Source organism: Pan troglodytes, chromosome 1, assembly GCF_028858775.2.
Source record: "Pan troglodytes isolate AG18354 chromosome 1, NHGRI_mPanTro3-v2.0_pri, whole genome shotgun sequence".
Lineage (NCBI taxonomy): Eukaryota > Metazoa > Chordata > Mammalia > Primates > Hominidae > Pan > Pan troglodytes.
In genome coordinates, this window is record NC_072398.2 from 218,442,852 (window position 1) to 218,458,549 (window position 15,698).

The 15,698-nt window shown below is 46.3% G+C and overlaps 1 protein-coding gene across 1 annotated transcript; it reads right to left on the reverse strand.

Annotated features, from left to right (window-relative positions):
* Positions 1–1,924: 1,924 nt before the first annotated feature.
* On the reverse strand, positions 1,925–5,791 carry LOC129143336 (PRAME family member 15-like). Its single transcript, XM_054679374.2, has 3 exons — positions 5,484–5,791; positions 4,238–4,819; positions 1,925–2,486 (listed from the first exon to the last, which is right to left on the reverse strand). The coding sequence occupies exons 1-3, from the start codon at positions 5,774–5,776 to the stop codon at positions 1,925–1,927; spliced, it is 1,437 nt and encodes a 478-aa protein (XP_054535349.1). The 5' UTR covers positions 5,777–5,791.
* Between the last annotated feature and the right edge of the window lie 9,907 nt (positions 5,792–15,698).

Here is a 15,698-nt window from a genome sequence, read left to right on the forward strand (position 1 = left end):
CATGAACCATCTCATTGGATCCTTCCAGGGTCCTATAAGCTGTTGGACATCATCATCCTCATTTTACAGGGACCTGAGGCTCTTGGCTAAGATCCCTGACAGCAACACCAGCCCCTGAATCCTCAGCAGGATCCTTCACTTGGGTGCCCATTATGCAGGCTTCCTCAGCACAGGGAAGGTCATTCATCACCCACAGGCCCTTGATCGTTATCCACCCTTTGATGATGTGAGATTCCAGAACACCCTGCACTAGTCTCTTCCTTGATAGGGAGAGAGGGGAGTTGTTATGAGAAAATCTCTCATCGATCTGACCTAGCTCCCTAATAAGAAGTAACTTTTTTAAATGACAGATGGAAATATTTAAAAAGTGTTACATACCTGTATAGTTGTAGTATTTTACTTAAAGGGAATGTGGCTGTCTTTACTGGCTACAACCAGTTTAATTCAAGAAGGGCTGCTAGTCATCAGGGGAAAAAGCAAGGGTTGGTGCTGCCCAGAGTCTCCAGCTAATACACAATATGGACATCCCCTTCCAGGGCAGCGGGAAGAGAGTGGCTCCTTGTGCAGTGAAGCTGACGTCCACCAACTAAGGCTTCTGGAAGCATGTGGAGACTCACAGGGAGTGGGCAGGGTCTCAGCATCTGGCTAGCGGTGAAAGACCCTGAGAAGAAGGTGCTTTCTATGTGGATTGGCTCACTGTTCTTGCCCAGTAACGTTCCAGGCCCTTGGTGTCCACCTAGTGTGTATTAACCCACTGAACAGCCACAGAAACTAACAAGGAATTAACAGACATCTAAAGAAGTGAAGAACTGGAGGAGGCCAAGCCAAGCGTGGTGGTCCACGCCTATACTCCCTGCATTTTGGGAGGCCAAGGCAGGAGAATCACAAGCTCAGGAGTTCCAGATCAGCCTGGGCAAGACAGCGAGACCTTGTCACCACATAAAAAAACAAGCATACAGGCGAGGTGGCTCACACGCCTGTAGTCCTAGCTCCTCAGGAGGCTGAGGTGGGAGGATCACTTGAACCCAGGAAATTGAGGCTGCAGTGAGCTATGATTGTGCCACCGCACTCTAGCCTGAGTGACAGGAGACCTCTAAAAAACAAAACAAAACAAAAAAGCCTGACACAGTGGCTCACACCTGTAATCCCAGCACTTTGGTAGGCCTACTTGCGTGAATCACCCAAAGTCAGGAGTTTGAGACCAGCCTGACCAACATAGTGAGGAAACCCTGTCGCTACTAAACATACACAAATTAGCTGGGCATGGTGGTGCATGCCTGTAATCCCAGCTACTTGGGAGGCTGAGGCAGGAGAATCATTTAAACCCCAGGTGGAGGTTGCAGTCAGCTGAGATGGCACCATTGCACTCTAAACTCCATGCTGGGCAACAAGAGTGAAACTCTGTCTCAAATAAAAGAATGGGAGGAAACTGATTACAATAACCAAATTTCATTTCAATGCCTTGATTTTCTTGGGCTGCATCTTATTGATTGGACAACTCAGTCAGTGCCTTTTGTTTTTTCCATCAATAACTGAAGATTCCTGAGGCTTAAACTGGAAAACAGGTTACTTAATAATAGAGGGCACCAGACAGATTCTGCTCAGTTTTCCTTTATTTCTGATTGTTTCTTTACAACCATGCATGCAAGAGTAACTCCCTCAAGTATTCTCAAGCCTCCACTCTACACATTCAGATTCCCATTTTCGACTCTACAGGACACAGGTCCCCAAAGTCCCATCGAATCCATGGCAACATTTCCCGCAAGTCCGGCCTCTGCTTGATCAGCTTTCTTTTCCCACTTTCAGAGCCCATGTGTGAAACGATGGGTTCTGTGCTCCCTATAGGATGTACCTAAGACCTAGGTTTTAGTTTCCAAGTGTCCAGAAGAAAGCGTTTGACATATCCACCAAAATAGGCAGGCATTCAACAGCAGCATTGATCTGCCTCCAGGTCATAAAATGACCTGTTGCCACAGTCAGGGCAGTAGTCAGTACAGAACAAGATCCTCTTGGGGTGCCTTAAGTCCCTCACTCTCTTCATCAGCTCAGCCCTAAGTTGGGCAAATCTGCTCCAGCAGAGAGTACCATCAGCATCATAACTCTCCCGCGGGGCAGGATACAGCTCCAGGCATAACTTTCTGAGTATGATTGTGTGGCTCAGCAGGTTCTCCAGGGTTGCCATGCAGATGGGATTTCCACAGAAGCTGAAGGTGTTCAGCTCAAAGCAGTGGCTCAAGGCAGGCAGGATGGTGTTGACTTGGGAGTCTACGATGCCACAGTCATCTAAATCCAGGTACTCAAGGGTGGCTGCAACTTTTTCTAGGAGAATTTGGAGAGGCACAAGGCTGTAATTCGTCAGTCTGATGCCATTCAGGTCCAGGGTCTTTAGTTGACTGATGCTTGGGCACTGGGATAGATGCTTCAAGTCTGATTCCAAAAGCGCACAGTTAGTTATTGCGAGGATCTTTAACGAGGTCTTCAGACAGCTGGGGAGAGAGAGCAAGAAGTTAATTCTGGGGAATCATAGGGGTGAGTGGAGGGTGGTGGGGAACGACTTCAAGGTAATGGATGGAGACCATTTTACCCAAGCCCAGGGTCATTCTGATTGTCTGATGGTCAACACTTAGGAAGCAGCGTGATGAAGACCTTTGCCACTGAGGTCAATTCCACTTTAGGCCTGGTGCAGTAACTCACACCTGTAATCCCAGAACTTTGGGAGGCTGAGACAGGTGGATTCCTTGAGATCAGGAGTTTGAGACCAGCCTGCTGATCATGGCAAAACCTCCTCTCCGCCAAAAATCCAAAAATTAGCCAGGTGTTGTGGCAGGCGCCTGCAATTCCAGCTACTTGTGAAGCTGAGGCAGGATAATTGCTTGAACCCAGGAGGTGTAGGTTGCAGTGAGCAGAGATCATGCCACTACACTCCAGCCTGGGTGACAGAGCGAGACTCTGTATTTAAAAAAAAAAAAAAAGAGAAAAAATAATTCCATTTGAGGCTGAGTCATTTCACCGTCATTTATAGGAATGGATCAAGTTCTCAGAATCCCTAAAGCTCCCTTTCCTCATCTGTCAGGCAGAAAACCACATCTCTGGGCTACAGGAGCCCAGTGGAGACGCAGGCATAAAGGACAAACCCAGACAGGATCCTGCAACATCAGCTGGGGTGGGCAGGCTGCAGGCGTCCCTGACACGCCTGTATCATCAGCAAACCATCTATCACTTTCACAATTCTTTGTGCCTGCTCCCTGACCCTCTGTTTCAGAATCATGCATTTCCTAGGTAATTAATTTACCTGGAGCTCAAAAGAAACTTTTACAACAGGGAATTAGAGATGGGATCATTCATGTTCACCAAACTGTGGGGCACAAAGCTGATTTTCTGACATGTGCAGGTTTGCTGACCATTCCCCTCTTCAGTGCCCACTTCACTTCCCTACTTCCCATCATCTTCTTAAAAATTATCTTGTTGGCTGGGCGTGGTACCTCTCGCCTATAATCCCAGCACTTTGAGAGTCCAAGGTGGGTGAATCACCTGAAGTCAGGAGTTGGAGAATAACCTGGCCAACATGGTGAAACCCTGTCTCTACTTAAAATATAAAAATTAGCCAGGTGTGGTGGCCCACGCCTGTAATCCCAGGTACTCAGGAAGCTGAGGCAGGAGAATCGCCTGAACCTGGGAGGCAGAAGTTGCTGCGAGCTGAGATGTCACAACTGCACTCTAGCCTGGACAATCAAAGTGAAAATCCATCTCAGAAAAAAAAAGTTATCTTGTTTGTTTTTACTTTTATTTATTCATTTCTGACAGGGGTCTTGGGATGTTACCCAGACTGGTCTTAAACTCCTAGGCTCAAGCTATCCTCTTGCCTCAGACTCCCAAAGTGCTAGGATTACAGGCATGAGCCAGCGCCCCTGGCCTATTTTTCATCATCTTCACTTAGACACACGTCCTCAGGAAGAATTCAGAAAGGCACCCTCACTAGATCTGAACCCCCCAGTAGCTAGCTTCCTAGCATGGCAGCCTCTCTATAGCATCTCCCCTAGCTGATCCCTCTGCCTCTATTGGGAGGGTTGCGTGATACCCATTTCAGGACAGGGCCGCCAACAGGACAATGCATGGGCATTCTAGTGTCCCCTTCACTGTTACATCCTCATAGGCTGGCTCACAGTAGAGGCCCACTAGTGTTTAGTGTAACAGGCTCTGCTGTGGTCTGCAGAGAAAGCTCATCACCCTCCCTCACCTGAGCAGCTGGTCCAGGTGGCCTTCGAGGAAAGAAACAGAGTTCATATAAAGCTTTTGGAGGCAGCGCAGCTTGAGGAACTGAGTGGTGAACTGGGTAACAATCTCCTTCTTCTGCTCTGGGGAAACGTAGCGAGAGACATCCATGTGGGAGAGAACGAGCTTCTGAAGATTCCTCATGTGGCCCAGGTATGGGGTAAACTGTGTCAGGATGGGCAGTATCCACTTGCAATTCACTTCCACCTCCTGGATACAGTCTAGGTTCACCATTTTCAGGATGCTTCTGATATTGTGGAAGGGCATTCCCAAAATTTTCAGCTTCTTACAGCACAGGTGTAGTAAATCTTTCCTCTGCTTGACCCATAGAAGGAGGTAGGTGAGGTATTCATCCAGAGTCCTGTTCTTGAGCCAAAGTTCTACGAACACAGTCAAGGGCTGCTGTCCTCTCATCCTTGGACAGTCCTGCACTGTTTTTTTGTTCCTCTTGGCATTGAGGAAGCACCCATTGGCCATAGCTTCAGACCAAACCATCCAGAAGTTCTCACAGACATCTTGTAAATCCAGCACTTGAAGTTTCCATCTCCTGTGGGAAAATAGAGGTGAGACTGAGAATTTCAGAACTCATTTCTGAACTTAAACTCCACATCCTGGATAGCGGCTCCTCCCCTCCCTGCTTCTTGTCCCTCTCTCTGACTTTTCTTCACCCTGTTTTCCCCTTGGATCCTGCCCACTTCCACATTTTTTTTTTTTTTTGAGACCAAGTCTCCCTCTGTCGCCCAGGCTGGAGTGCAGTGGTGTGAGGTCACCTCACTGCAACCTCTGCTTCCCGGGTTCAAATGATTCTCCTGCCTCAACCTCACAAGTAGCTGGGATTACAGGAACCCACCACCATGCCCAGCTAATTCTAGTATTTTTAGTAGAGTTGGGGTTTACCATGTTGGACAGGCTGGCCTCCAACTCTTGACCTCAGCCTCCCAATGTGCTGGGATTACATTGTGAGCCACCGTACCTGGCCCAGTTCTCACTTTTCATGGTGCCTTTCAGTGCCATTAGAGGAGAGGTTCCTGTTACCTCCATGGACCTTGCATGGTGAGCAGTGCTTTCCCTGAGGAGTTGGTGAATGACCAAGTCCTCTCAGCTTCCTCACCACCACCATACCCCCTTGGGCCTCCTCACTTCTCATGACCCAGCTGTTCCTTCTGTTGGACACCTGGGCCCTCCCCACCAGCCCACCTGGCCCACCTCACCTGGGATGAACCCCTTGGGTAAGCAGTGCATCAAGCCCATCCAGCACAGCTTGGAATGCTTCCAGACAAGGCATCTTTATCAGAGGCCTCAGAGGGAGGCGGCGGAAGGGCCAGGCCTGCACCATCAGCTTCAGGGCCTCACAGAGTCTCCTGCTGAAGGCCTCCATGAACAGTGGGGGGAAAAGTTCCATGGGCAGCTCCTGCAGGGTGGAGATGGCCAAGGCTTGGTCCTTCAGCAGGCTCCGCCCCGCAAGCTCCAGGAGTCTGGGTGGAGTCCGGATGCTCATCTTCATGAATCTGCAGGGAAAACTTCCAGAGGACAAACCCAGAGAAAAGGCATCACTCTCAGGACAAGCCCATGCAATCTCATCTTCTCCTATGGCAAAAGTCACTGCTCTGGCAATGGTGAAAGAGCCCTCAGTTTACTCCAATTCTACTCTGTACTCAGTGGCCATTAAGCCAGCATTCTGCTTCTGCTGCATCAGCATGAGCGTCTCCCAAGCAGTGAGGAAGCAGGGCCACCACTAGCCCTTCCTTTCTATCCAGTGTTCCATCCAGTGACTAGTGAGTGTGGAGGAACCTGAAAGCGAACCCCTCCTACCATTGGGGGAAATTACTAATTACTCAAGGTTCTAAAACAATGGGAATGGGAGTGTCACAAGCCTACATGCCCACATTTTCAGTTCCTACAAATAAGCTTGTTGGGAACATTCATGGAGCATCCCTAGAATAGGTTCTACTTGTTTTCTTTTCATTATTTAAGCTTGCTTTCTCTTTCTCTCTCTTTCTTCTTTCCTTCTTTCCCTCTCTCCCTTCCTTCTTTCTGTCCCACTCTCTCTCCCTTCTTTCTTTCTTGTCTTCTTTCCCTGCCTCCCTTCTCTCATTCTCTCTCTTTCTCTCTCTCCCTCTCTCACTCTCTTTCTGACAGGGTCTTGCTCTGTCACCCAGCCTGGAGTGTAGTGGTGGGATCTTAGCTCAGTGCAGCCTTGACCTCCAAGCTCAAAGGATTCTTCCCCCACAGCGTCCTAAGTAGCTGGGACCACAGTTATGCATCACCACACCCAGCTCATCTTTTATTTTTTGACTTTTTGTAAAGACAGTGGATTTCGCTATGTTGTCCAAGCTGGTCTTGAACTCCTAGTCTCAAGCAATCCACCCCCCTTGGCCTCCCAACATACTGGGATTATAGGTGTGAGCCTCCGCCCCAGCCTTATTATTGAAAATTTCAGTGAGAAGCTTTGAAAGCTATGTGACACTGTTATGCATCACTCGCAAGATAGACGTTTCCAATGCACACCTCTTACACATATTCAAACTGAACCACTTTGGCAGGGTGCAGTGACTCACACCTGTAATCTGAGCATTTTGTGAGGCCAAGGCAGGTGGATCATCTGAGATCAGGAGTTCAAGATGAGCCTGGCCAACATGGTAAAACCCTGCCTCTACTAAGACAGCAAAAATTAGCCAGGTGCAGTGGTTTGCACCTGTAGTCCAAGCTACTAGGGAGGCTGAGGTTGGAGGATTGCTTGAACCCAAGAGGCAGAAGTTGCAGTGAGCTGACATTATACCACCCCACTCCAGCCTGGGAAATAGGCTAGATTGAACAGAGAGACAGAGAGAGCTACATTTGACTAGACTTCTTAATCTCTACCCAGTTAATCCTGATTGGATTTTTGGCTTTCTTAAAGATCACTGATTGAATTAATATTCATCCATCAAAATGAAACATTTAGGGATAGGGGGAAAGTCCAAGACTCATTCACTGATTCCCTTCACAAACATGGAGTTTTACTAATATGTGTCCTTCAAGTCCTGAGTGTGAGATAGGGAAGGGTTGAATCTCTTCCTGATATTAGACACAAAGAAAGCAAACTTGAAAGTATCTTTGTTGAGGGATCCTTGGCCACGTCAAATTTATCAAAATATTTCAGAGTTAAAACAGTTTTCAAAGACAGAGATGACAGTCCCTAAGAAAACACAATAGAAATCTTCATATATCCAATGATCACCTGGGTGGCATAAATTTTTTGGTGTTGAAGGAGCTGAATCTCACTTCATCGGCCAGGCTAGAGTGCAGTGGTGTCATCTCGGCTCACTGTTACCTCGGCCTCCAAGATTCAAGCAATTCTCCTGCTTCAGCCTTCCACGTAGCTGGGACTACAGGCATGCACCCCCCACAGCCACGTCTCCATTCAGGGGGAAGAATTACAGTGAGGACGTGATTGGTTTAAAATTAAGGTCATAGATCCTTTTTGGTTAAGATATTGTTTTTGTTTTTTGGACAGGGTCTCTCTCTTTTGCCCAGGCTGGAGTACAGCAGTGGTGTGAGCATGGCTCACTGCAGCCTCAATCTTCTGGGCTCAAGTGATTCTCCCACACCAGCCACCCAAATAGCTGGGACTACAGATGCATGTCACCATGCTCGGCTAATTAAAAAAAAAAGTAGAGGCCAAGCACCTGTGACTCACAGCTGTAATCCCAGCACTTTGGGAGGCCAAGGCAGGTGGATCACTTGAGGTCAGGTGTTCGAGACCAACCTGGCCAGCGTGGTGAAACCCCACCTCTACTAAAAATACAAAACTTAGCCAGGCATGGTTTCAGATGTCTGTGACACCAGCTTCTGTGGATGGAGACTGAGGCATGAGAATTGCTTGAACCCGGGAAGTAAAGGTTGCAGTGAGTTGAGATCGTGCCACTGCACTCCAGTCTGGGCAACACAGTGAGACTCCATCCCCACCCTCAAAAAAAAAAAAAAAACGTTGTGTAGAGGAGGGTTTTTGTCATGTTGCCCAGGTTGGTCTCAAACCCCTGGGCTGAAATGATCCTCCCACTTTGGCCTCCAAAAGTGTTGGGGTTAAAGGCATGAGTCACTGCTCCCTTCAAGAATTTTAAAATGGCATCAGCCAAAGCACAATCAACTTTTTTGAAATAAAGACAGAACTGCATTTAGAGGAAAAAATTCAAAGCTTCAAATTGTTCATATATATATATAAAAAGGACAGGATATAGCTCTGTGCCATCGTAGGCTGCACTGTCACCATCCCAGACCGACTGACTCTAGGTCAGATGGGAGTGTCCTTACAGAAATTAGTGACTTACCAGATCTGGATGTAGTTTAGAAGGTGCTCAGACCTCAGGAAGAACCAGGCAGGAACTCCAGGCTTGAAGACCTTGGGTCTCTCCTGTGGGTCTTTAGAAGCTTTTATTGACCTTTCTAATCACAACTCCCACCCACGCCCCTCCACGTATCCGCTGCTAGCTTCCAATCAGAAAATGATATCTGATTGCATTTGTCAAGCTCCACCCAGTTAATCCTGATTGGGTTTTTGGCTCTCCCCAGATTAATGGATTGAGTCAGATATCCATTCACATCACATATCTATATTCAGTTTGTGAAGCAAGAAATTGACAGTGTTAGGGATAGGGTAGAAGTCAAGAATACATTCATTCAAGGCCAGTCGAAGTGGCTCACACCTGTAATCCCAGCACTCTGGGAGGCAGAGGCAGGTGGATTATCTGAGGTCAGGAGTTTGAGACAAGCCTGGCCAACATGGTAAAACCTTACCTCTACTAAAATTACAAAAATTAGCCAGGTGCGGTGGTCTGCGCCTATAGTCCAAGCTACTAGGGAGGCTGAGGCAGGAGGATCGCTTGAACCCAGGAGGCAGAGGTTGCAGTGAGCTGACAATACACCACTGAACTCCAGCCTGGAAAATACGCTAGATTCAAAAAAAAAAAAAAAAAAAAAAAGAAAAAAAGAAAAAGAAAAAGAAAAAAGAGAGAAAGAGAACTACATTTGATTCGTCTTCTTCCCAGTTAATCCTGATTGGATTTTTGGGTTTCTTCCAGATTTACTGATGGAATTAGATATTCATCCATCAAAGTGAAAGATTTAGGGTTAGGGTGAAAGTCCAGGACTCCTTCACTGATTCCCTCCACAAACATGGAGTTTTACTAATATGTGTCCTTCACAGTCCTGAGTGTGAGATAGGGAAGGGTTGAATCTCTTCCTGATATTAGACACAAAGAAAAAACTTGAAAGTATCTTTGTTGAGGGATCCTTGGCCACGTCAAATTTATCAAAATATTTCAGAGTTAAAACAGTTTTCAAAGACAGAGATGACAGTCCCTAAGAAAACACAGTAGAAATCTTCATGTATCTAATGATCACCTGGGTGGTATCATCTAATATTTTTTGGTGTGGGTGAAGCTAAGTCTCACTTTGTCGCCCAGGCTGGAGTACAGCGGTGCCATCTCAGCTCACTGTAACCTCCACCTCTGAGATTCAAGCAATTCTCATGCTTCAGCCTTCCACGTAGCTGGGATTACAGGCATGCACCCCCACGGCAATGTCTCCATTTGGGTGAAAGAGGATGTGATTGGTTTAAAATTAAGGTCAAAGATCCTTTTTGATTGATTTTGTTTTTGTTTTTTGGACAGGGTCTCTCTCTTTTGCCCAGGCTGGAGTACAGCAGTGGTGTGAGCATGGCTCACTGCAGCCTCAATCTTCTGGGCTCAAGTGATTCTCCCACACCAGCCACCCAAATAGCTGGGACTACAGATGCATGTCACCATGCTCGGCTAATTAAAAAAAAAAGTAGAGGCCAAGCACCTGTGACTCACAGCTGTAATCCCAGCACTTTGGGAGGCCAAGGCAGGTGGATCACTTGAGGTCAGGTGTTCGAGACCAACCTGGTCAGCGTGGTGAAACCCCACCTCTACTAAAAATACAAAACTTAGCCAGGCATGGTTTCAGATGTCTGTGACACCAGCTTCTGAGAATGGAGACTGAGGCATGAGAATTGCTTGAACCCGGGAAGTAAAGGTTGCAGTGAGTTGAGATCGTGCCACTGCACTCCAGTCTGGGCAACACAGTGAGACTCCATCCCCACCCTCAAAAAAAAAAAAAAAACGTTGTGTAGAGGAGGGTTTTTGTCATGTTGCCCAGGTTGGTCTCAAACCCCTGGGCTGAAATGATCCTCCCACTTTGGCCTCCAAAAGTGTTGGGGTTAAAGGCATGAGTCACTGCTCCCTTCAAGAATTTTAAAATGGCATCAGCCAAAGCACAATCAACCTTTTTGAAATAAAGACAGAACTGCATTTAGAGGAAAAAATTCAAAGCTTCAAATTGTTCATATATATATATAAAAAGGACAGGATATAGCTCTGTGCCATCGTAGGCTGCACTGTCACCATCCCAGACCGACTGACTCTAGGTCAGATGGGAGTGTCCTTACAGAAATTAGTGACTTACCAGATCTGGATGTAGTTTAGAAGGTGCTCAGACCTCAGGAAGAACCAGGCAGGAACTCCAGGCTTGAAGACCTTGGGTCTCTCCTGTGGGTCTTTAGAAGCTTTTATTGACCTTTCTAATCACAACTCCCACCCACGCCCCTCCACGTATCCGCTGCTAGCTTCCAATCAGAAAATGATATCTGATTGCATTTGTCAAGCTCCACCCAGTTAATCCTGATTGGGTTTTTGGCTCTCCCCAGATTAATGGATTGAGTCAGATATCCATTCACATCACATATCTATATTCAGTTTGTGAAGCAAGAAATTGACAGTGTTAGGGATAGGGTAGAAGTCAAGAATACATTCATTCAAGGCCAGACGAAGTGGCTCACACCTGTAATCCCAGCACTCTGGGAGGCAGAGGCAGGTGGATTATCTGAGGTCAGGAGTTTGAGACAAGCCTGGCCAACATGGTAAAACCTTACCTCTACTAAAATTACAAAAATTAGCCAGGTGCGGTGGTCTGCGCCTATAGTCCAAGCTACTAGGGAGGCTGAGGCAGGAGGATCGCTTGAACCCAGGAGGCAGAGGTTGCAGTGAGCTGACAATACACCACTGAACTCCAGCCTGGAAAATACGCTAGATTCAAAAAAAAAAAAAAAAGAAAAAAGAAAAAAAGAAAAAGAAAAAGAAAAAAGAGAGAAAGAGAACTACATTTGATTCGTCTTCTTCCCAGTTAATCCTGATTGGATTTTTGGGTTTCTTCCAGATTTACTGATGGAATTAGATATTCATCCATCAAAGTGAAAGATTTAGGGTTAGGGTGAAAGTCCAGGACTCCTTCACTGATTCCCTCCACAAACATGGAGTTTTACTAATATGTGTCCTTCACAGTCCTGAGTGTGAGATAGGGAAGGGTTGAATCTCTTCCTGATATTAGACACAAAGAAAGCAAACTTGAAAGTATCTTTGTTGAGGGATCCTTGGCCACGTCAAATTTATCAAAATATTTCAGAGTTAAAACAGTTTTCAAAGACAGAGATGACAGTCCCTAAGAAAACACAATAGAAATCTTCATATATCCAATGATCACCTGGGTGGCATAAATTTTTTGGTGTTGAAGGAGCTGAATCTCACTTCATCGGCCAGGCTAGAGTGCAGTGGTGTCATCTCGGCTCACTGTTACCTCGGCCTCCAAGATTCAAGCAATTCTCCTGCTTCAGCCTTCCACGTAGCTGGGACTACAGGCATGCACCCCCCACAGCCACGTCTCCATTCAGGGGGAAGAATTACAGTGAGGACGTGATTGGTTTAAAATTAAGGTCATAGATCCTTTTTGGTTAAGATATTGTTTTTGTTTTTTGGACAGGGTCTCTCTCTTTTGCCCAGGCTGGAGTACAGTAGTGGTGTGAGCATGGCTCACTGCAGCCTCAATCTTCTGGGCTCAAGTGATTCTCCCACACCAGCCACCCAAATAGCTGGGACTACAGAAGCATGTCACCATGGTCGGCTAATTAAAAAAAAAAAAAAAGTAGAGACCAAGCTCCAGTGACTCACAGCTGTAATCCCAGCACTTTGGGAGGCCAAGGCAGGTGGATCACTTGAGGACAGGTGTTCGAGACCAACCTGGCCAGCGTGGTGAAACCCCACCTCTACTAAAAATACAAAACTTAGCCAGGCATGGTTTCAGATGTCTGTGACACCAGCTTCTGTGGATGGAGACTGAGGCATGAGAATTGCTTGAACCCGGGAAGTAAAGGTTGCAGTGAGTTGAGATCATGCCACTGCACTCCAGTCTGGGCAACACAGTGAGACTCCATCCCCACCCTCAAAAAAAAAAAAAAAACGTTGTGTAGAGGAGGGTTTTTGTCATGTTGCCCAGGTTGGTCTCAAACCCCTGGGCTGAAATGATCCTCCCACTTTGGCCTCCAAAAGTGTTGGGGTTAAAGGCATGAGTCACTGCTCCCTTCAAGAATTTTAAAATGGCATCAGCCAAAGCACAATCAACTTTTTTGAAATAAAGACAGAACTGCATTTAGAGGAAAAAATTCAAAGCTTCAAATTGTTCATATATATATAAAAAAAGGACAGGATATAGCTCTGTGCCATCGTAGGCTGCACTGTCACCATCCCAGACCGACTGACTCTAGGTCAGATGGGACTGTCCTTACAGAAATTAGTGACTTACCAGATCTGGATGTAGTTTAGAAGGTGCTCAGACCTCAGGAAGAACCAGGCAGGAACTCCAGGCTTGAAGACCTTGGGTCTCTCCTGTGGGTCTTTAGAAGCTTTTATTGACCTTTCTAATCACAACTCCCACCCACGCCCCTCCACGTATCCGCTGCTAGCTTCCAATCAGAAAATGATATCTGATTGCATTTGTCAAGCTCCACCCAGTTAATCCTGATTGGGTTTTTGGCTCTCCCCAGATTAATGGATTGAGTCAGATATCCATTCACATCACATATCTATATTCAGTTTGTGAAGCAAGAAATTGACAGTGTTAGGGATAGGGTAGAAGTCAAGAATACATTCATTCAAGGCCAGTCGAAGTGGCTCACACCTGTAATCCCAGCACTCTGGGAGGCAGAGGCAGGTGGATTATCTGAGGTCAGGAGTTTGAGACAAGCCTGGCCAACATGGTAAAACCTTACCTCTACTAAAATTACAAAAATTAGCCAGGTGCGGTGGTCTGCGCCTATAGTCCAAGCTACTAGGGAGGCTGAGGCAGGAGGATCGCTTGAACCCAGGAGGCAGAGGTTGCAGTGAGCTGACAATACACCACTGAACTCCAGCCTGGAAAATACGCTAGATTCAAAAAAAAAAAAAAAAAAAAAAAAAGAAAAAAAGAAAAAGAAAAAGAAAAAAGAGAGAAAGAGAACTACATTTGATTCGTCTTCTTCCCAGTTAATCCTGATTGGATTTTTGGGTTTCTTCCAGATTTACTGATGGAATTAGATATTCATCCATCAAAGTGAAAGATTTAGGGTTAGGGTGAAAGTCCAGGACTCCTTCACTGATTCCCTCCACAAACATGGAGTTTTACTAATATGTGTCCTTCACAGTCCTGAGTGTGAGATAGGGAAGGGTTGAATCTCTTCCTGATATTAGACACAAAGAAAAAACTTGAAAGTATCTTTGTTGAGGGATCCTTGGCCACGTCAAATTTATCAAAATATTTCAGAGTTAAAACAGTTTTCAAAGACAGAGATGACAGTCCCTAAGAAAACACAGTAGAAATCTTCATGTATCTAATGATCACCTGGGTGGTATCATCTAATATTTTTTGGTGTGGGTGAAGCTAAGTCTCACTTTGTCGCCCAGGCTGGAGTACAGCGGTGCCATCTCAGCTCACTGTAACCTCCACCTCTGAGATTCAAGCAATTCTCATGCTTCAGCCTTCCACGTAGCTGGGATTACAGGCATGCACCCCCACGGCAATGTCTCCATTTGGGTGAAAGAGGATGTGATTGGTTTAAAATTAAGGTCAAAGATCCTTTTTGATTGATTTTGTTTTTGTTTTTTGGACAGGGTCTCTCTCTTTTGCCCAGGCTGGAGTACAGCAGTGGTGTGAGCATGGCTCACTGCAGCCTCAATCTTCTGGGCTCAAGTGATTCTCCCACACCAGCCACCCAAATAGCTGGGACTACAGATGCATGTCACCATGCTCGGCTAATTAAAAAAAAAAGTAGAGGCCAAGCACCTGTGACTCACAGCTGTAATCCCAGCACTTTGGGAGGCCAAGGCAGGTGGATCACTTGAGGTCAGGTGTTCGAGACCAACCTGGTCAGCGTGGTGAAACCCCACCTCTACTAAAAATACAAAACTTAGCCAGGCATGGTTTCAGATGTCTGTGACACCAGCTTCTGAGAATGGAGACTGAGGCATGAGAATTGCTTGAACCCGGGAAGTAAAGGTTGCAGTGAGTTGAGATCGTGCCACTGCACTCCAGTCTGGGCAACACAGTGAGACTCCATCCCCACCCTCAAAAAAAAAAAAAAAACGTTGTGTAGAGGAGGGTTTTTGTCATGTTGCCCAGGTTGGTCTCAAACCCCTGGGCTGAAATGATCCTCCCACTTTGGCCTCCAAAAGTGTTGGGGTTAAAGGCATGAGTCACTGCTCCCTTCAAGAATTTTAAAATGGCATCAGCCAAAGCATAATCAACTTTTTTGAAATAAAGACAGAACTGCATTTAGAGGAAAAAATTCAAAGCTTCAAATTGTTCATATATATATAAAAAAAGGACAGGATATAGCTCTGTGCCATCGTAGGCTGCACTGTCACCATCCCAGACCGACTGACTCTAGGTCAGATGGGAGTGTCCTTACAGAAATTAGTGACTTACCAGATCTGGATGTAGTTTAGAAGGTGCTCAGACCTCAGGAAGAACCAGGCAGGAACTCCAGGCTTGAAGACCTTGGGTCTCTCCTGTGGGTCTTTAGAAGCTTTTATTGACCTTTCTAATCACAACTCCCACCCACACCCCTCCACGTATCCGCTGCTAGCTTCCAATCAGAAAATGATATCTGATTGCATTTGTCAAGCTCCACCCAGTTAATCCTGATTGGGTTTTTGGCTCTCCCCAGATTAATGGATTGAGTCAGATATCCATTCACATCACATATCTATATTCAGTTTGTGAAGCAAGAAATTGACAGTGTTAGGGATAGGGTAGAAGTCAAGAATACATTCATTCAAGGCCAGTCGAAGTGGCTCACACCTGTAATCCCAGCACTCTGGGAGGCAGAGGCAGGTGGATTATCTGAGGTCAGGAGTTTGAGACAAGCCTGGCCAACATGGTAAAACCTTACCTCTACTAAAATTACAAAAATTAGCCAGGTGCGGTGGTCTGCGCCTATAGTCCAAGCTACTAGGGAGGCTGAGGCAGGAGGATCGCTTGAACCCAGGAGGCAGAGGTTGCAGTGAGCTGACAATACACCACTGAACTCCAGCCTGGAAAATACGCTAGATTCAAAAAAA